The sequence below is a fragment of the Pituophis catenifer genome, unplaced genomic scaffold (genome assembly GCF_029215685.1).
Source record: "Pituophis catenifer annectens isolate HBS135680 unplaced genomic scaffold, rPitCat1.0.hap2 SCAF_11, whole genome shotgun sequence".
Taxonomy (NCBI): domain Eukaryota; kingdom Metazoa; phylum Chordata; class Lepidosauria; order Squamata; family Colubridae; genus Pituophis; species Pituophis catenifer.
This window is the reverse complement of record NW_027256891.1, coordinates 13,903,144-13,925,776: the sequence shown is the minus strand read 5'-3', so window position 1 is coordinate 13,925,776 and position 22,633 is coordinate 13,903,144. Positions and strand designations below refer to the sequence as shown.

At 42.0% G+C, this 22,633-nt stretch overlaps 1 protein-coding gene across 1 annotated transcript in view; it reads right to left on the bottom strand.

The window, feature by feature from the left end:
- LOC139322614 (connector enhancer of kinase suppressor of ras 2-like) overlaps positions 1 to 22,633 on the bottom strand; it is a 403,989-nt gene that overhangs the window by 357,874 nt on the left and 23,482 nt on the right. Inside the window, exon 2 of the mRNA XM_070951763.1 lies at positions 3,300 to 3,332. Within this exon, the coding sequence (XP_070807864.1) occupies positions 3,300 to 3,332 (33 nt within the window). The remainder of the gene's footprint in view (positions 1 to 3,299; positions 3,333 to 22,633) is intronic.

Sequence of the window (22,633 nt, the reverse complement as noted above, 5' to 3'; positions counted from 1 at the left end):
GAGCAACAAAGATGATTAGGGGACTGGAGGTTAAAACATATGAAGAACAGTTGCAGGAACTGGGCATGGCTAATCTAGTGAAGAGAAGGACCAGAGGAGACATGATAGCAGTGTTTCAATATTTGAGGGGCTGCCACAGAGAGAAGGTGGGTGTCAACCTGTTTTCCAAAGCACCTGAAAGCCAGACAAAGAATAATGGATGGAAACTGATCAAGGAGAGATTCAACCTAGAAATGAGGAGAAATTTTCTGACAGTGAGAACAATCAACCGATGGAACAGAAGTTGCCTTCAGAAGTTGTGGGAGCTTCATCACTTGAGACTTTCAAGAAAAAGACTGGGCTGCCATCTGTCAGAGATGGTGTAGGGTCTCCTGCTTGGGTGGGTGGTTGGACCAGTTGACCTACAAGGTCCCTTCCAACTCTATTAATTATCTGTTAATTCAATCCAGCCATCATTCTAAGTGATTTTTCCCCTTACAAAGTAGGGGAGATATAATAAGTGCTGGCTGGCTTGGATGGCTTTGGCAAGGACTTCAGAAAACCAATCAATTTCCTGTTGGTTAGGGTGCTTGAGCATCCCTATTTACATGCCTACATCTCATGAAGAACTGAGAGAACAAATACAGTTCCTCTGTCTCTTAAGAGCCATTCATATTCACTCAGAATGCATACTAGAATGGAGTGCGGTTCTACTAGGTATTCCCTTGGTAGATTATGCCCTGCACAGAGCAAAATCTCAGGGAGAGGGAGAGAGGGAGAGAGCGATAGAGAGAGAGAGAGAGATGGAGGAGGAGGAGGAGGAGGAGGAGGAGGAGGAGGAGGAGGAAGAGGAGAGGGGGAGAGAGAGAAAGAAATGGAGGAGGAGGAGGAGGAGGGAGAGGGAAGGAAGGTAGGGTTGCCAGGTCTGCTTCCAAAAAATAGCGGACAAGTGCGGGGGGCGGGGGGGGGTTAAGTAGTAAAAAAATTTAAAAAAAATTACAATTAAATTATATATTTTCTTACAAACATTTTAACACGTATTAAAATAATCACTTCAAAACTTTACTTAAAATTCAAAACATCAAATCTATGATAATAAAATGTAAAATATTAAATTACATTTTACTTTGCTGTCGTGTGTGTATTTTTTTATTTGACTGCGCAGCTTTGATCAATTCTTTGTGTTTAAGGAATAATTCTTTAATTTCAGTACAACGTTGAGAAATATTAAAAAATATACAATCATAAAGCTTTTGAATAAAAAAAATGTCCACTATTTTGTGAAAAAAATAATAGTGAACATAATGTGAAAAAAGCGGACTGTCCGCTCAAATAGTGGACACCTGGCAACCTTAAGTGAGGGTGGGGGAAGGGAAGGAGGGAGGGAGGGAGGGAGGGAGGGAGAGAGAGAGAGAGAGAGAGAGAGACAACACACTCTGAAATCTTTCATCCAAAGAATGAAAGAAAGAAAGAAAGAAATTCGTCTCTTTATTATTGAAAAACTTACATGGTCACCCATATTATGTACTACAATTCCTGGCAACAATAAAAACATTTTTTAAAAAAGATTGAAACAACCACAATAAAAATGCCTGACACCCAAGGCTAAATTCTCCCACAGTGTTGGCCTTGATGGGCTTCAGCCTTGTCCTACCCCAACCAATGCCTCTAGGAAGGGCCGACTTTTCAGAGTCTGCTGGATCTCAGAGGGAAGGGTGTTCTATGCAATCATGTGAACGCAACAGAGCTGATCTGGTGACAATCCAGTTACTCTGAAACTATCATCACTGATCACCAGCTGTCAGGCTTTCAAGCTAGGTGAGGATGCAAGGGTTATGAAAGGTAAGACTAAGGGGTGCCATTCAGCAGGTTCTGACAGGTTCTGGAGAACCGGTAGCGGAAAATTTGAGTCGTTCGGAGAAATGGCAAATACCCCCTCTGATTTGCCCCCGAGTGGGATGGGAATGGAGATTTTGCAATATGTTTCCCCCAGGAGTAGGGAGGGAATGGGGATTTGGCAATATCCTTCCCCTGGAGTGGGGTGGGAATCAGGGATGGGTTCTACTTATCTTTACTACCAGTTCACAACGGGATCGCGCATGCGCAGATCGCCGATGATATCTGGGGCAGTGGGCGGGGCCTCCAGCTACCGGTTTTTGCAAACCGGTCCAAATCGGGGGCAACCCACCACTGGTGGGAATGGAGATTTTGTATTATCTTTCCCCTGCCATGCCCACCAAGCCACGCCCACCAAGCCACGCCCACCAAGCCACGCCCACAGAACCGGTAGTAAAAAAAATTTGAATTCCACCGCTGGTAAGACTACTTTTATTATAAGGCTATATTACCACAATCTTGCCAGTCTAAATGAGCAGCCTCTCCTCCCTTTATCTTCCTGAGAACTGGGAAAGATTCTCTCTGATATGTTCTCTCAAATCGCATATGAGAAACGTAGATTCTCAAATCTACAATAGAACGATTTCAAATCTACCAAAGAAAACATTTCTTTTATCTGACTGTCACCTTTGGTACAGGCCCCTCCTCCTGTCCCTCAACGTTATCCCTACGGCCCATCACACCAGCCCATTGCATGCACACACACCCAAAAGCCAGAAAGAATTTTTTTTTTTTATTAAAACAAAGAATCGTTAAGAGTCCTTCTAATCAGGAGCAGCTTTTGAGAAGGACCAGATACTAAGTGACTCTCTTTGAACATTAACTAAGTAGCCAGAAAGCTCAGATTAGGCACATAGATCTTCTCCTTGGCGATCATCATCATCATCATTATTCCCCAAGTCTGCAGAGTGAAATTTAGAGAGAAGAAGGAAGAACAAGGGATGCCAGTTGGCTTCTGTTTCTTCCAAGCCAACTGTTAAATGACATTCTGGCAAGCGTCTCTGATTTGAAAAAAACGGTAAGCTTTAAAGCTAGCTGTTATTTTTTTTAAAAAAAAAAAAACTAAAATCAATAATCTAATCTTCTTTTTTCCATTAACCCCACATCCAGATTTTTTGCCAGCTTCTCTCCAAACTCTAGATTCCTTCCTAATCCTGCTGCCATGCTGGCTTAGGCATCTGCCTGGTAGGCCAAGATACGCGAGCACGATATTAACCCACCGTAGCGGCTAAACATTCCCAAGATGGCTCACAACATATTTAAACATCGCCAACGCTGCAGAACGATCAAAACAAATAAAAGAAGCAACGTTGCTCCAACTCGCGGTGGTATCCTCGAGAGCCAATTAAAACCACCGAGCGGCTCGAAAAACTACTAAAAAGCCAATTAAAAGCCCAAGCAAACAGAATATTTATTTATTTTACCTGATGCCTGGTGTGTAGAAGAAGTCAGCAACCCTAGACAGGAGGAGAGATTAAAATTTTACTGAAAGGAACACAAACTGGAGCCACCTCTGATTAAAGACCCCCCTGGGAGGGAGAAAGCCAAATGGTAAAAAAAAATTATCCCAACTGCTGTTCACTTTTTAGTTCTCCTCTTTCAACCATATTCACGTAGGAGCACCTTCCCTTTTCTCCAGGAGGTAAGAAACGGAGATCGTGGAAATTCAATTCCATTAGGCCCAGCCAGCAGGATTGATGGTAGATGAAATACATGAAGTTAGAAATGGTACAGGTACAGTAGTGGCCAAAATTGTGGAAACCTTTTGGGGAAAGTGTATTTTTGAGGTTTGATGCTAATAACACCACTTTTTTTGGGGGGGGGCGGGTTTTCAAGATAATCATATTCCACTGTTGGAATGGCCTGGGAATAGCCCAGACCTTAACCCAGGGGTGAAATCCAGCAGGTTCTAACAGGTTCTGGAGAACCGGTAGCAGAAATTTTGAGCAGTTCGGAGAACCAGCAAATACCACCTCTGGCTGGCCCCAGAGTGGGGTGGGAATGGAGATTTTGCAATATCCTTCCTCCAGGAGTGTGAAGGGAATGGGGATTTGGCAGTATCCTTCCCCTGGAGTGGGGTGGGAATGAAGATTTTGCAGTATCCTTCCCCTGCCACGCCCACCAAGCCACAGAACCAGTAGTAAAAAAATTTGGATTTCACCACTGCCTTAACCCAATTGAAAATCTATGGAGCCGACTAAAGAAACTTGTTAGTCAGAAGTGACCCAGTAATAAAACCCAGTTAATAGAAGCCATCATTCAATCTTGGTTTTCACATTTGAATAGCTGCAGAACTCAAAGACTTGGTTCACTCCATGGGAAGACGTTGTAAGGCCGTCATTCATGCTAAAGGTTACCCAATGAAGTATTAACTGACATGGTGATAATTTTTGTATATCTTGCTTTTTCTACATGTTTCACTTTTCTTCTTTATATTGCAACTGCTATTCTAATAGCAAATCCTTCATAAAAGTTATTGCATTACATTCTCGATTAAATTATCTTTCCATTGATACATAATTTAATGGTACTACTCAAAAAAAAAGTGGTGTGATTAGCTAGTTTTAGAAAAATACACTTTTCCCAAAAGGTTTCCACAATTTTGGCCAATTGTAGTCCTTGACCTACAACCATTCGTTTACTGATTGTTCAAAATTACAAAATTACAATAGCACTGAAAAAAGGTGATTTATGGCCCTTTTTCACACTTAACGACCATTGCAGCATCCCCATGGTCCACCTGATCAAAATTTGGATGCTTGACAATTCATGTCAGTTATTCAATTCATTCATGTTATTCATGACAGTTGCAATGTCCAAGCCAGTCCCAAGAAAAGGGAAGGTGCTCCTAAATGAATATAGTTGGAGGAAAACTAGAAAATGAACAGCAGTTGGGATAATAAGGGGAACCGTTGTAAGTCAAGGGCTACTTGTAACTTGTTTACTTTATCTTTTACAGAGACTGAAGCCTATGGGTACTTACTTAATGACCAAGTTCATATTTAGCAGCAAACCATGTTTTGCTTAATACTGGTATAATGATCAAACCCCAGTTGGCTAGGTTCATACAACGTGCCCAACAACATTCCAATAAACCACTTTATGGATTTCTCTCCCTCCCTCTCTCCCTCCCTCTCTCTCTGTCGCTCTCTCTCTGTCTCTCTCTGTCTCTCTGTCTCTCTGTCTCTCTCTCTCTCTCTCTCTCTTTCTGTCTGTCTGTGTCTCTGTCTGTCTGTCTGTCTCTCTCTCTCTCTCTCTCTCTATGTCTCTCTCTCTCTGTCTCTGTGTGTGTGTGTCTCTCTCTCTGTCTGTCTCTCTGTCTCTGTCTCTCTCTCTCTGTGTCTCTCTGTCTCTGTCTCTGTCTCTCTCTCTCTCTGTCCCATCTCTCTCTGTCTCTCTCTCTCTGTGTGTGTGTGTGTGTGTGTCTCTCTCTCCGTCTCTCTCTCTCTCTCCCTCTGTGTGTGTGTGACTATCTCTCACGCATATAGATAGTTCTGGACTCACAACCATAATTTCTTCCTCTGCAAAAGAGCTGAGGGGGAAAACACCTTATTCTTTAGAGTGCCTTCAGATTTTGCTTGGTGGAAGGGTTCAGAGATGCTTCATTTGCATAATTATAACTACAATGTACAAGATGCAGTTGCCAATCAATGCAGCATCTCCACACCCCTTCACCATTCTCCTTCTATCTTTTAGATAGCTCAGCTCCCCATTAGCAGGGATGAAAATAATTTCCACCAAAAATCAAAAAGGAGAAATCAATAGCATCTTATGCTGCAGACCAGCAGATATGGATTCCCAGAATGATATGCTACACAAACAAATCCATGTAGGTCACTTGCAACTCATCTACAAGCAGCAGAATAGCACAGAAGACTAGGGTTAAGATTTTAGATGTACCGGTTTCTTGAAATAACCGACAAATGAGTCCATCTAAAAATTCCTCTTCTACGCATTCACTAAATCAATGTTTCTCACTCTTGGCAATTTCACCTCCTAAAATTCTCCCAACCAGAATTTCAAGGATGAGAAATACTACAGCAAAGGGTCCATTAATAGAGATCTCAGAGGTGGAAATATAATGGATAAAACATGGCTAAAGCATACAATGGAACTTTAATGGAAATGGGTTTGTCTAATAGAACAAAGAGAAGGACTAGGTGTGACAGGATAGCGGTCTTCCACCCCCAATTTCCATTACCGGTTCAGGAAAACCGGTCTGAACCGGCTGAATACCACCTCTGATTCTGTAGCCTTGTTATTGTGTGTTTCCATACTTGGAAAGCTTGTATCTTATCACTTTCAAATAAATAGGGAGAGCTCTTCTAAAAACATAAAAAGTTTCTGCCTACGTTAGGAAGTAACTATCACACGCACCTCAAATTCCAGCTTTGGCTCCACCCATCCCATTGAAGTGGCTGAGTCTTTACTATAAGTATAGTAGTTTTGGAAAGAGGATGTATATTTGATTATCCATGTAATAACTGCAGCTAGGATTGTATTTGCACAAAATTGGAAAAGTGAAGAGATTCCTATGGATGTGAACGTGATTAGGAAAATATTAGAATGTGCAGAAATGAATAGGTTAACACTTGCCGTTAAAGAGAAGGAACAAACCGAATATTATATTGTATGGGAACTATTTTATCGGTCACTGATAAAACAGATCCCATGTTGAAAAGTATTCTGTTTCTTCCTTATCTTTTATTTTAGTGTCAATCTGTCCATCTCCACACAATCTAGCATATTTTTTTATTATATTTTCATCTGTAGGGGTATCCTCATTTTTCCAATATTGTGCAAATACAATTCTTGCTGCTGTCAACACATGTAATATGTTAAAATTATTGTAATTTTCTGGTATTATACCTAACAAAAATATTTCTGACCGCTATCTTCAGAAAGCATTGCTTGATCTATTTCTTAAGATCATTTCAAGAATCGGTGCTCGGTTCTATATCAAATAAATCCTAAACACTCTATAAAAGCCATCCAGTTGATCTTCTGTGGGGAAAAAATATAACACTTTTTTTTCCCAGAGAGACATCAATCTTCTTCTAGAATTGATATGATTTGGATTATTAAAAAAAAATTGCTTCACAAAACAATTAAAGCCAATATTCTTCCAAAATCTTTTTCTGATCATAATCCAATATTCTTACCTCTTTGTTTCTTAAATGGAGACTATTAAATGGAGATTGAATGAGTCTCTTTTGCAGAGAGCACAGATTATTAAAGAATGTAAACACATACTCTGAGATTATTTTAACCATAATCTGGGTAAAAGAACCAATTTGACAAGAGTTTTGGGATTCTGGTAAAGTTAAAAATTGTAAATCAGGACTCCAAGATTATTTTAACCATAATCTGGGTAAGAGAACCAATTTGACAAGAGATTGGGACTCTTATAAAGTTAAAAAATATAAACCAGGACTCCAAGATTATTTTAATCATAATCTGGGCAAAAGAACCAATTTGACAAGAGTTTGGGACTCTTGTAAAGCCATGATACGAGGATATTTCATACAATATAACATAATAATCAAGGAGAACATGGATGGAAACATCCCAAAAGTGTTACAAGAAATTAAACTAAAGGAAAGAGAGCTTGAGAAATCACCAGAAGATCTTAACCAACTAAAAGCATTGCAACAACAAATCTGTGTGTTGCCTGTTTCAGATATAGAAAAGAAATAGAAATATATAAAATCCAGCTGAGATTTTCAAGATTATAATGTAGGATGACCTGGTCTGTTTGAGCAGGCAGACGAGGTCCTGTAGAAATCAAGTTCTCTGAACCTCCATAAATGTGAAAATCAGAGAGGCTAAGTACATTAGAGGCTTTCCTTGATAGTTGATTAATTCAGAATATTTCTTGCATGGCGGCTGTCAGATTTCACACCAGGCTCAAAGGTAAATCTTTAACCTGGAATTGCCTTTTTTGGCAGAAAGCTTTCAGAGGTGACATGGCAGGTCTTCAGACGAGAACAAAGCCACATTACCAAGAAGAACTGCCTACTGAACTTCTCTATGGATCTGTGCTTTAGAGTTTTAAGCTCTAGATCTTTTCTCTTCGCTTTTTCAAGTCAGTTGATAGCTAACTCTTCTACTGATGGCCTTGGCAGCCTTCTGACCTACACTAATTCCTGCCTTACCAGCAGGAACTATTGTGATGGCAGCTGTGCTGGATTTGCCAAGCTACAAAAGCCAACCAACCTACATAAGAACTATTCTCAGCATCCCTAACTGTATCCCTCAATATTGTGGCATCTTCCCAAATTGGAAGTGATAGGACCACGACAGCAAAAGGTAGCAAGAAGAGTGTTAGTGATGAAGGCAGACAGGCTCAAAATATCTGAATCCCTGTCTTTGACGATATCAGATGCCTCAAAATTGCTCTTTCAAAAGGCAACTGGGCTTTCTTTTTCCTTGAAGATGTTTTGCTTCTCATCCAAAAAGCTTCTTCAATTCTGAAGAAGAACTGTAGAAGCTTCTTGGATGAGAAGCAAAATGTTTTCAAAGAAAAACAAAAGTCCAGTTGCTTTTTGAAAAAGCAACTTTGGAACAACCATGACCTGGATGAGTGAAAATCTCCATAGACACAATTATATCAGGTATTTTTTTTAAGCCATGCATACCCGTAGCCTCGACTGATGATTTGAATTGAGTCCCGAATTTCTGTTGCTAAGTAAGACAGTTGTTAAGTGAGTTTTGCCCCATTTTACTGCTTTCTTGCCATCGTTGTTGAGCGAATCACTGGTTGTTAATTTAGTAACACAGTGTCAAGTTTCGAGGTCGTCTCAAATAAATTGCATTTCAAACAAAGTCTTTGATAAAAACTCCCATTTATTGAGCACGACATTCTAAATCCTGGCTCATCGTAGCCAACACTGACTTCCAGACCCAAAACCCTCCCTTTCCATTCCCCACTCCCCTGCACTCATTGGCCATCTTCCAAGTCATTCTACCCCTAATCTACTGCTCCAGCTCAAAGGAATTTCCCCCCTCCCATCCCATCTCCTAGGAGATATTATCTCCAGGGAAAATAAGTAGGTGAAAAGTCAAACGTCCCTTTCCAGACGCCTCCGCTTCTCCTTCTTATGTCAGCACTAGAGTAAATGAAGCTTGAAGTGCTGACACACAGTTTGTTAAGTGAATCTGACTACCCTATTGACTTCACTTGGCAGAAGGTCGCAAAATGTGGTCACATGCTGCAACAGTCTTAAGTGTGGGAAACGGTTGTACATCACTTTTTTCAGTGCCACTGTAACTTTGAACAGTCACTAAACAAATTTAGTAAACTGAGGACTATCTTTTATTGTAATGATCTGTGAGAATGACCTTTGCAGATAGGGGGAAAGAGACCTAGCCAGGATAATGGTCAGATCAGAGGCAACGCAGCTCATAGCAGAAATGGGGGCATAGCGAATATCTCAGGAGGGACCCTCTGGATTGTAAAAGCGATGGGGGAGAAATGTCCTTTTAGAAGAGAATATTTGTAGCTCAGAATTAAACTGTGGGGTCCTTTCTGCTCTTTATGGTTTTCTTGCAGACGTTGCACTGATGTTGCTACCCAGTTTGGTAATGTGATGTCTTCAAGAAAACCACCAAGTTCAGAGAGCACCAAAGATCCCTAAATGTACTTTTAGACTTGTAAGATACTATTAATATAATCCAGGGGTGAAATGCTCCCAGATCAGACCGGATCGCCCGGTCCAGTAGCGATCTTGGCTGGTGGTTTGGTGAACTGGTAGCGATGGCAGAGCGAAGCTCCGCCCACCCACCCGGGTGTCATTGCTTCCTGGTTTTAACCAGGAAGTAATGTGTTTTTTATCTTCTGCACATGCGCAGAAGGTCTGTGCATGCACATGACATGCACGCACTACACATGTGCTTCCGAACCGGTAAGGAAGGTAAGTAGATTTCATCCCTGGGCTTAAGAATTTCTTATGTAATCAGATACCAGGCTCGTATTATCACATGTGGTGGACATGCCCAAAGGCAAAAAAAAAAAAAATATTGGACAAAAATACGCACATGGTTAGAAAAAAATAGTAAAGCAACATATAGATCTAAAGCCAGAAATATTTTTGTTGGGTATTTTACCAGAGAAATACAAGAAAGGGAATACATATCTAATTTTACATGTATTAACAGCAGCCAGAATGTGTTTGTGCAACAATGGAAAAATGAGGAGATTCCTACAGATGAAATTGTAATAAAAAAAAAATATTAGAATGTCCAGAAATGGATAGATTAACACTTAAAATTAAGGAGAAAGAAGAAACTGAATATTTTTAAACGTGGGATTTGTTTTATCAATGGCTGATCAGTAGAAACAGACGTTAGAAACCTAAAAGTATAAGAGAAGGATCAATTGCAATGAAGATTTACTAAAATGGATAAGTAAACTTTACTATTATCATGGGATCATTACTGATGTTAAAAATATTATTTTTACTATTACCAATACTATATCTCAAACTCAGTTGTACTCAGACAGCACACTGTTTATATAGATATTGAATTTTTATGTTTCACGTTGTAATTTTTTTTTTTTAATTATACAAAAAGAATTTCTTAGGGATGCTTTTTGAATGTGTTTTTGATGACAGGGTGACAGAGAAGATACTACCATTAGACCTGTTTTGAGTCACACACACACACACACATACCTTTCTGACTGTTGGAAACCTTTTTGGCTACCCACCCTTTCCTATTTCAAACAGTCTCATATCACGTAGCATACTAGATGTGTCCAGATATTTGCAGAATTAATTGAGACGCGGTAACGTAAGAGCCTACAGGAGCGGTCCTCAAACTATGACCCATGGGCCGGATATGGCCCGCCGAAGCCATTAATCCAGCCCGCGTGGGACCACGAGGCTGCCCTGCCCACATTGCCCCACCTACCCGCTGGCCCCCACCCATCTTTTGGAGGACGAGGAGGCCAAAAATGGGCCCATTTGTGGCTTCCCTGGCCTCCAGAGAGGGAGAGGGAGAGGGAGAGAGAAAGGGAGGGAGAGAGAAAGACACACATACACACAAACACAAACAGAAGTCCCTCACACGCACACACCCAAGGCAGCCACATCAGTTCACTAACCTGATTTCCACCCCCAGGAGCATAACAAATTAAAGTTTAATTTGTGTGTATTGTTTAATGGACCGCTAAATTGGCCATGCCCACCCAGTCACATGACCACGTAGCCACGCCCATCCAGGCGGTCCAGCCCCCCAACAGTCTGATGGACCGTGAATTAGTCCCCTGTTTAAAAAGTTTGAGGACCCCTGGCCAGTAGTGGGTTGCCCCCAGTGCGGACCGGTTCACAAGAACCAGTAGTAAAACCAGCGGAAGGCCCCACCCATCACCCCGGATGTCGTCATCAGCGATCTGCACAAGCACAGAAGGAAGGTGCGTGCGCGAACGAAGCGCGATCCCGTTTCAAACTGGTGGTAAAGTTAAGTAGAACCCACCCCTGCCCCTGGCCTACAGCAACATTCACACAAACCATGAAGTTGGCCAGAGTGTTGACACTTGGCTAAAAACAAAACAAAACTGAGGTCAGTGCAAGAGGAGAAAGTCGGTTGCTCTCATTTTGAAACGTGCTCAATCCTATTTCGCACTTTCTCCGAATATTAAACAAATGCATAAACACCCATTTCCAAAGTGCCTCTACAGTACATTTCCTCCATTATGCAGTTTTTGCACAATGTCCCTCTGCCCCCAACAGAGAAATCTTCAGATGGCAAAAGAGAATAATCAAGAGAAGGTTGATTACAGTAATGATCACCCTGCTAAAAATAATACCAACAACTTCTGGAAAACAACACCTCGCATCTCCTTCACCATGGCTAAATGTGAGTCCTATGGTAGAAACCTCGCATCCAACTTTCCTAGACTCAGAACCTTCACTGAGGGTCAGACTACAGTTACCATCATCCCCAAATTGTCAAGGGTTTGCAGATCAACAGATCTGCAAAGCATTGAGTTGAGGAAAGGTAGATGGTATTCAGGCGATGTGGTGGCTCAGTGGCTAAGACGCTGAGCTTGTCGATCAGAAGGTCGGCAGTTCAGCAGTTTGAATCCCTAGTGCCGCGTAATGGGGTGAGCTCCCGTTACTTGTCCCAGCTGCTGCCAACCTAGCAGTTCGAAAGCAGGTAAAAAATGCAAGTAGAAAAATAGGAACCACCTTGGTGGGAAGGTAACAGCGTTCCATGCGCCTTTGACATTGAGTCATGCCGGCCACATGACCACGGAGACGTCTTCGGACACTGCTGGCTCCTCGGCTTAGAAACGGAGATGAGCAACCCCCTAGAGTCAGGAATGACTAGCATGTATGTGCAAGGGGAACTTTTATCTTTACCTTTAAATGGTATTCAGTTTGTCATATGGAATGCCAGACAATATTACAGGGTCCTTGGTGCTCTCTGAGCTTGGTTGTTTTCTTGCAGACCTTTCTTGTTAGCACTGATGATGCTACTTAGTTTGGTCATGAAGTGTCTGAAAGAAAAGAATCAAGCTCAGAGAACATCAAGGACTCCTTATGTCAGCCGGGAGCTACAAATCTTCTTTGCCATCGGTAAGACAGTATTATGCTATCTATGTTCACTTAGTTTGATGGAAGAGGTGTTCCTTCTGAAATTTCATACAGGTGTAGAATGTTAGTAAAATGTTTAGTGGAAGCGTGATGTCCTTATATTTGTGAGACAAAACAGGTAAGGTGCATGTTGTTGGCTCTTCTAATTTTTCATTATCCAAGCTTTTTCCCCTCACTTTGCTTGACGTCTCCCAATTCAGTTAAACCAGGGGTGAAATTCAAAATTTTTCCCTACCGGTTCGGCGGGCGTGGCTTGGTGGGCATGGCAGGTGAAGGGTACTGCAAAATCTCCATTCCCACCCCACTCCTGAGGGAAGGATATTGCAAAATCTCCATTTCCTCCCCACTTCTGGGGAAAGGATATTGCAAAATCTCCATTCCCACCCCACTCTGGGGCCAGCCAGAGGTGGCATTTGTCAGTTCTCTGAACTACTCAAAATTTCCGCTACTGGTTTTCCAGAACCTGTTAGAACCTGCTGGATTTCACCCCTGAGTTAAACCCCACAAAAAGAGAAGATGGTGGAACTCAGATGGAAAGAGATGCAACACAACCCTGTAAGAAAGCAAGACAATTTCCATTTGCCATTTAAACTCAACTGAAAAACACTATTCCGAAAAACCCAGAACAAATGTTCAAGCATCCTAAGGATGAGATTAAAAAGAAGAAGAAGAAGCCTCTTTCACAAAATAAGGAACCTTTTGAGAAATTCCAAAGCTGAAATAAAATTAAACCTGAATCATTCAGGAAGGAAGGAAGGAAGAAGGAAAGAAAGCAAAATCTTCTGTTTCTCTTCTCTGGATTAGACATTTCTTTGAGCTGAAGGCAAACATTGGAAGCAACGTTCTGCAGTGTTTGCCAGCTTTTATTTCTTGAGCAAATGCCAACATGTGTTCTGACCCAGCCTTAGCAGAAGCAAGAAACAGATTTCTTGTCACGAAAAACCTCTCTTTATTTACCTCTGGTGAATTAATGGCATTCACCCATCGAAAAGTCCAGGCAAGAATTCTGCAAGGAGTTAACGACAGCAACAGACCTTATCAGTTCCTTGCGATAATTGCAAGGCTGTGAGCTCCCAGCCAAAAGGCTGCAAATTAAGTTCTGGGAAGCAGTCTTTGATGCACGAAACACAATGAGCAAAATATTCAGAAATACGAATGGTTGTCTCCTACGACAACCACTCCCCTTTCCTTCTATTTATTCCCCAGCCAGGGAGGGGCCATTCAGTGTTCATGTGTGCTTTGCTTCCTGAGTCGACTCCTTGTCCTCCGTTGTTCTCCTCTCCTAACTGCTCTGCACATACATGCATATGGAACAGGCCCCAGCTGTTCTTCCTCCTCACTCATCTCAGCCTCCAAAGGCAGCTGCCTCTCTGGTGGCTGGGAAATGTCAGACGACCCTGGCTCTATCTCTGCGTCTGACACAGAGAATCCATCAGAGCATTCCCCAGACTCCAGAACTGGCCCAAGTTCCTCCCCAACCTCCTTATTGTCCGAGTCTGCCACCAGCTCTGCTGGCAGCTGGCAGGCCACAACAACATGGCTGCTTTCATCGGCAAGCTAAGCCCCATCCTCTTGCTGATAATGCCCCACCTAAGATCAGGAGAGAAATAGTAACAAATGGCAAGGGAACTAAATAAGAGAATGACCCTCGACAGCCTCTGAATGGACATATGCCCCAATACATGATTCAGATCTAGGAACAGCTTTATGGCAAGAAGAAGCATTCTTGAGGGTACAGAAGAACAAAATCAAATTAAAAGTTGGAGGAAGAGACCATCGAGCAAGGAAGAATATAAAAGGAGGATATTGCTGAAGGATCTGACCTCCCTTATGCTACTTGTAGGATCCTGAGTAGGTTGAGAGTGGGAGTTCATAAGTGTAAAACCAATATGCTCAAAGAACCTGAGGGTGGAACAAGAAGCAATGGGTGGAAATTAATCAAGGAGAGAAGCAATTTAGAACTAAGGAGAAATTTCCTGACAGTGAGAACAATTAAAGAAGTTGTAAATGCTCCAACACTGGAAATTTTTAAGAAGATGTTGGATACCCATTTGTCTGAAGTGGTGTAGGGTTTCCTGCCTAAGCAGGTGGTTGGACTAGAAGACCTCCAAGATCCCTTCCAACTCTGTTATTTTATTATAAGTGCAACAACATGCTATGTTCTGTGGAGATTCTCTGTCATCCAGGTCATGGTTGTCCCAAATGTACTTTTTTCAGGAAGCAACTGGACTTTCTTGTTTGTTTTTGTTTTTTTTTTTGAAGACATTTTGCTTCTCATCCCAGAAGCTTCTTCAGCTCTGACAGGATGGTGGGGAATGGAAGGATTGATATTCCTTGCAGACAGCTGGTCATTTGCATCCTTTTAGAGGGCCTCGAAGCACTTGGAGGTTAATCTGTGAGAGAAGAACCTGAAGGAAACTTAGAAATCACAATGGATCCAAAAGGCGCTTGTCCATTTTCTGGCTGTTTTTTCCTGATAGAAGCATGATGAGCCTGAGCTGAGGCCCATGGATTTCCAGTTTAAATTCATTCATGGGTCTTCTACCGATATCAAAACCCTTGGTTAAAACTAATAGCTTCAATCTTCAATGGCGGCAGACTTGGACAGTGAGGAGGTTGGGGAGGAACATGGGCCAGTCCTGGAGTCTGGGGAAGGCTCTGATGAGTGCTCTGCGTCAGAGGCAGAGAGAGGGCCAGGGCTGTCCAAGAGTTATCAGCTACCTTCAGAATCGGAGATAAGTGGGGCTGAAGAACAGTGGGACCCTGTTTCCGATGTGCGTATGCACAGAACTGTCAGGAGAAGGAAATAATTAAGGAACAGAGGTCGACTCTGGAGTAAAGGCACAAGGGGATGCTGAATGGCCCCTCCCATAGGGAATAAAGAGGAGCGAAAGGGGAGTGGTGTTTGCAGGAGATAATTAGTTTGTATTATTAGTGGGAAGATTTGCTTCTTTGAGAGACTCCTTGCCAAGTATTTCCTTCTACAGCATTGCATCTGGAAGCTATTGGCCTGGCAACTCTCCAAGGACTGATAAGGTCTGTGTTTGCAATTCAGCCTTGAAAGACTGTTTGCCGGGACTTTGCTGAATGTGAATGCTAGGAATTCACATTAGCCAAATAAAAAGGGGTTTTGTCGGGACAAGGAGTCTGTTTCCTGATTGGGTGAAGCCTAAGCCAGAACAGTGGGTGCTACTCAAGAGAAGGGACTATGTGGCCCTAAGACAAGGATATTTCCAATAAAAGAGAGTAGCTCAGGGTTAAACTATGGTGCTCTCTGAGCATGATGGTTTCCTTGTAGACATTTCATTACCCACCTAGGTAACATCATCAGTACAAGAATCTTTCCAGCTTTGTGGAATTCTCTCTTCCTCTCCCAATTCCAGACTGCTCCTTCCTTGGTTGATTTGAGGAAGATAAAAAACTTATTTTTATGTTCAAGTTATTTCCCCATTAAAAATCTATGTTCTCAAAATTGATGCCCAAATATTTTATGATGGAAGTCATGAATTTTAAAAGTCTCTACATTTCTGCTATTTTTTGGGATGATGTAACGTGTTATGCCAATTTAGTATATTTTATTATTATTGCCGTTTTATTGACACTGTTTGGATTTTTCTGTTAAATACCACAGACTGCTTGGATTGTGACTGGTATAGAAAAAGATGGATGGATTTCTTCAGTATAATAAACTTTGCATTGTTTCAGCTAGGTTTGCCTCTGCCGTATTTAGCACACAGATGGAATTTGTCTCTTTTATTTCCTTTTTTTTAAAAAAATATTTTTATTGTAGTTTTTTTTTTCTAAAACTCTAATACATATTTAAACACAGTGTCATTTTTATATATTTTGGATTAACAGTTCACATAAAATCTAATATATATATATATATATATATATATATATATATATATATATATATATATCCTCAACTTCCTTATGAATATTACCTATTTTTGTTTCTGCTGTCTATCCACCTATACCATTTTCCCCAAACCGCATAATATTCCGAATCCTCTTTTTCTTTTAATTCTAAAGTTAGTTTATTCATTTTGACACATTCAAATATTTTTTGGATAATCAAGCCCCCTGGTGGTTAAGTTATGTTCTTTCCAATATTGTGCAAACGCAATTCTTGCTGCTGTTAATATATGTAGGATCAGATCTCTCTCTTTTTTTTTTATCAAATTTAGTTTTTAATATTCCCAGGAGAAATGTTTCCGGATTTAACTCAATTTGTCTCTTTTATTTCCATTATTATCTTTTTGCTTTACTCTAGCCTGAATTCCATTCCATCATTCTGTTCTGCTCTCTGTTCTGTATTCTGTTCTGTTCTGTTCTAGTCTGTTTTGTTCTTCCATTCCGTTCCGTTCCATTCCATTCCACTCCACCACACCCCACTCCACCCCACCCAGGGGTGAAATTTGACCGGATCAGACCAGCTCGGGCGAACTGATAGGGACAATTTGAATCAGTTCGCCGAACTAGTAAAAAATCATCCTGATTGGCTCTGCCCACACCTGCCCGGTCGCCTGCTCACCCGATCATCGTTCACCTTTTCCAGCCGCTCGCTTGGCCCTTCCGGCCACTCGATATTCCACAGAATTCAATGTTAAATTCACAGTGGAGCTGCTGCAGCCTGTCCCTTTAAGATACTTTGAACCCCAGCATTCACTATGAGCCCTTCTGGTGCTCATAGAAACATTTTTTCCTACCGCGTTCTGTGGGCGTGGCTTGGTGGTGGTGGGGTCATGTGACTGAGTGGGCGTGGCCATGAGTGACAGAGTTGGCCACGCCCACTCAGTCACAGGAAAAAAACCCACCAAGCCACACCCACAGAACCAGTAGGGAAAAAAATTGAATGTTACCACTGACCCCACCTCATCATGCTATGCCATGCCATGCCATGCCATCTCCCCCTTATTATTATTATTATTTTGCTAAAGGAGGATTCTACCATTAATTCTGGAGCATATGCAGTTTGCCACAGCTGGATAACGTGGGGGATTTGCCAGAGCACAGGATCTTCTGTTAGGGAGAAGGGAAAGGAGTGTGTGTAAAAATGGAATGGAATGAGAATGAGAGTTGAACATGGGTTCAAGCTGGGAAGTCACTGAGTAAAACCCTGTGTTAGGAGGTGCCCGTACTCATTGTGTCAGGCCTGGAAGCCATCTTTTTCGTTGGATCTTCACGCCTGCCACATTTACTACTGTGGGAAACTGGGAGGGGGGATTGTATGGAGCAGGGGTGATATGTAGTCATAACAACATTCCTTTCTCAGAGAGTCAAGGACATCTTGCCCTGCACCTGGATGGCTGGAACTGGGAGGCATCTCCAGTTGGGGCGGTGCTTTGATTGGACCATGTGATGGACATGTGAGTGCTGGGCAGGGACTTGGACTTTCCTTTGGGTGGGGAAAACCTGGAAGCTTTCAGATTTGGATTTTCACAGATATGTCAATATGACATCTCTAATAAAATGCAACTTTGAGGAAATTCTAGCCTTGGAGTTTTCTTTCATAGGGGGTGTTACTTGGAACCCTGACACACTGCTTAGGAGAAACAGCAAGTCCTCCCAGACCCCCGGGGGTCTGAAAACTGATAGGCAGAATTTTAGGAGGTGCCTGTACTCACTGTGTTGGGGGCAGCAGGTTCTCCTGGACCCTTTTTTGGTCTGAAAACTGATAGGCAGAAGTTCCCTGGAAAGGAGGTGCCCCTACTTTGTTAGGGAACCAGAGTCCTCCCAGTTGCCTTTTCATTTTGTCTGAAAACTGATAGGTGGCGGAATTTTTCCCCCTCCCTGTAATTCATTTGCATCTTTGCTGTGGCACACATGAAAGAAGTAACCTTAACATTAGATGTTCCAGATGTTTTACCATGAACCTTCAGTTTCTTAAAATTAAGTCTAATTTCCATAATTGCCCATGTAGATGATAGTCGCTTGCTTCTCTGGAGACTCTAAGACAGGAGTCAGCAACTATAAACACACAAAGAGCTATTTGGACCCCTTTCCCAAAGAAAAGAAAACACCGGGAGCCGCAAAACCCTTCCTGTGCTGACTATTTCTTGAGCGGACACAAAACTAGCATATGTAGTTGAATTAAACGTTCTGTTTTCTTCTGAAACTTTTCTTTTCTTGGATTTATCCATGGTTGGCCTACCAGGGGTCAAAAAGCTCAATAAATTGCATGCTGGTGGGTGTCGCACATTGGTGGTTGTGATGCATATTTTGAGTGACAGGGAGCCACAGCAGAGGGATGGAAGAGCCACATGCAGCTCCAGAGCCACAGGTTGCTGACCCCTGCTCTAAGAAGTACCTAACAACCAAGTACTTAAATATCCCATGTAGATGAAAGGAGAAAATCAACTCAAGTCTACATGGCAAAGCAACTAAAGCTTTGTCATTATTCTCACCTAGGCTTCTTTAGAAATTAAACAGCACAAACTTAGTCCCGGCAAACCTCTTCAATTCATACGGCTGTAAATTACTTTCATTTACAGCCCGCAAGGCTTGATAAACAGTCTTTCAGAGGAAGGTTATTAACATCTACCTATCTCACGTGGAACGCTGCCAAAGAGCTAATTTCCAGACGCAGGGCAAGGCCAAACTTGGCACAGAGTCACAAACAGAAATTTCAAATCTTGAATCGGCCAGATGAACTAATTGCTTCCTGCAAAAGCTCACGCCCCGTTCGCTTCCCTTTTATGTCTTATGGGAGGGGCCAATCACCTCCAAGCCTTACTCCCAAGTTGACCCTGTTTCCTTAATTGCTCCTGTCTCCTGGCAGCTCTGCACATCCGCACACTGGGAACAGCCTCTCGCTGTTCTTCTGCCTAGCTAATGTCAGACCCTGGAGACTCTGGAGGCAGCAAAGAACTACCAGATGGCCTTGGCCCCCTCTCTGCCTCCGACTCAGAGCCATCGTCCGAGCCTTTCCCAGACTCCAGGACTGGCCCACATTCCTCCCCAACCTCTTCACTGTCCGAATCTGCTGCCAGCTCTGCTGGCCGCTGGTGGACCACGACAGTCATCCTTCTTAGTACTTCGCTGAATCTTGAAGTGACAGATGATCTCCAGGACAATCTACACACTGTCAAGACTGGCCCGTGGTAAACTCACCATAGACTTCACTACCTGTCAAAATAAGCAAACTTAAATCATTTGATTAAAATAGTGTAGTCCTTCATACTGGCATGGAAATATTTCAGGCATAGAACATTCTGGTTTTTGAACCTTCTGGATTTTGCTAATGATCTTGTTATGACTGTCCCAAGCCCTGGCAAATGCGACAAAAGCTCATTTTCTGTCTCAATTATTCTAGGATTTATTGATGGCTATAACGGGGATTCCATAAAACACAAAAATTGGGGTCTCACTGGTTATCGTCTCTCTTTTACAACGTCCTGCTGTCTTCCCTTTCCCATTCTGACCAACCAAAGTTGCACATTCTGTCAGGGTTCCAAGTAACACCCCCATTTTCCCACAGTAGAATTTGTAGCAGGCCAGAAGGCTCAAAGATAAAAGATGGCTTCTGGGTCTGACACATTCATCCCCAAAAGCCATATTTAAAAAATAAAAATAAAAACCAGATCTTGAACCTTTGGGGAGCATTTATGTTAGGCAATGGAGCTTTCTTGTCATCGTTGACCTCCAAAATTCCCAGGACCAAACCTAGTGAAGGAAGATGTCCAAGGCAGTCCAGCACCTGATGCAGATGTCTTCTGGGAGGTTTGGAGACAATTCCATCTGAACCAGTGGTGAAATCCAAATGTTGTTACTACCAGTTCTGTGGGCGTGGCTTGGTGGACATGGTGTGGCTTGGTGGGCATGGCAGGGGAAGGATTACTACCGGTTCTGTGGGCATGGCTTGATGGGCATGGTTTGGTGAGCATGGCAGGTGAAGGATATTGCAAAATCCCCATTCCCTCCCCACTCCTGGGGAAAGGATATTGCAAAATCTCCATTCCTACCCCACTCTGGGGCCAGCCAGAGGAGGTATTTGCTGGTTCTCCGGACTGCTCAAAAGTTCCGCTACCAGTTCTCTAGAATCTGTCAGAACCTGCTGGATTTCACCCCTGAACTAGAGAGTGTTTCTCCTGATCTGATCTATCTTGAAGAGCTGACACAACCAAGCTGCATTAGCACACACGCATGTGCATGCACACACATACCACTTACAGGCACACGCAGCCTCAAACAATCCAAACAAAGTTATCATTAACTAAGCTTTAGGGGTGTTCAAAAGAATTACATATCTTTTTTAAAAAAATGGAAAAGTGATATTTGTCCAGTTGTCAAGAAATAGATGGTGTTTCTTAACCTCAGAAATTTTAAGATAGATGAGCTTCAAGTCCCAGAATCGCCCCCCAGATGGATGGCGAGAACTAGTTTGGTCTAGTGGTTAAAGCACCAGGCTAGGAACCAAGAGATCATGAGTTCTAGTCTTGGCTTAGACATAGAAAACTAGTTGGGGGATCTTGGAGCAGTTACTCTCTCTCAGCCCAACTCATCTCACAGGACTGGGGAAAATAGGAGGAGGAAGGAGTATTAGGTATGTTTTCCACCTTTGGTTATTTATGAGCTGTGGTGGCACTGTGGTTAGAGTGCAGTACTGCAGGCTACTTCTACTGATTGCCAGCTGCCTACAATTTGGCAGTTCGAATCTCACCAGGCTCATGGTTGACTCAGCCTTCCATCCTTCCGAGGTGAGTAAAATGAGGACCCAGATTGTTGAGGGCAATAAGCTGACTCTGTAAATCGCTTAGAGAGGGCTGTAATGCACTGTAAAGCGGTATATAAGTCTAAGTGCTATTGCTATTGCTATAAATAATAATGAAGGTGGGATAAAAATCAAATAATATAATAATAATAATAATAATAATAATAATAATAATAATAATAATAATAACTTGGAACTGGATAAGATCAGGAGTACTGAAAAAAGAAACAGAAAGCTTTATTTTGGCAGCTCAAGAACAAGCCCTAGCCACAAACTGCATGAAGGCAAAAATTCAACATGTTACCACCAACAGCAAATGCCGCCTCTGCAATGAGAAAGAGGAGACAGTCGACCACCTGATCAGTGGGTGCAGCAAAATTTCACAAACTGACTACCTACAACGCCATGACCGTGTTGCTAAGATCATTCACTGGAAATTGTGCCAGAAGTTTGGATTTGAGTACAGCAAAAACCACTGGGAACATCAGGTTGAGAAAGTTTTAGAGAATGAGAAACTCAAGATCTTGTGGGACTTTAGGATTCAGACTGACAGGCACTTGGTCCACAACACACCTGACATAACAATAGTTGAAAAGGAAAAGGTATGGTTCATTGACATTGCAATACCTGGTGATGCATGGATTGAAGATAAGCAGCAAGAAAAAATCACAAAGTACCGAGATTTGCAAATTGAAGTTGAGCGACTGTGGAAAAAGAAATCGTGTGTTGTCCCGATTGTAATTGGAGCCCTCGGAGCAATACCCAAAGGGCTACCCCGCTATTTAGAAATTCTAAATTTGCCGGACTTGAACATTTTGACTCTACAAAAAACCACCTTACTCGGAACAGCTTATATCCTCCGACCATACCTTAACAGTTCCTAGGTCCTTGGTTAGGACTCGAGCTGCTGAGCTATTAACCAGCCTCAAAGGCTGTGAATCTCACTAAAGATTAAATAATAATAATAATAATAATAATAATAATAATAATAATAATAATAATAATAATAATACTCGGAACAGCTTACATCCTCCGACGATACCTTGGCAGTTCCTAGGTCCTTGGTTAGGACTCGAGCTGCTGAGCTATTAACCAGCCTCAAAGGCTATGAATCTCACTAAAGATTAAATAATAATAAGAATAAGAATAAGAATAAGAATAAGAATAAGAATAAGAATAAGAATAAGAATAAGAATAAGAATAAGAATAAGAATAAGAATAAGAATAAGAATAAGAATAAGAATAATTGATAAAAGAGAATATCTGTAGCTCAGGGTTCAACTGTGGGATTTTTGGTGCTCTCTGAACTTGGTAGTTTTCTTGCAGATGTTTTATTACCAAACTAGGTAACCTCATCAGTGTTAGAAGGGAGTGGAGTTTGTGGAATGGAGGAGGAGAAGGATGACAATGACAACTATGGAGTCTTTGGTGCTCTTTCAGC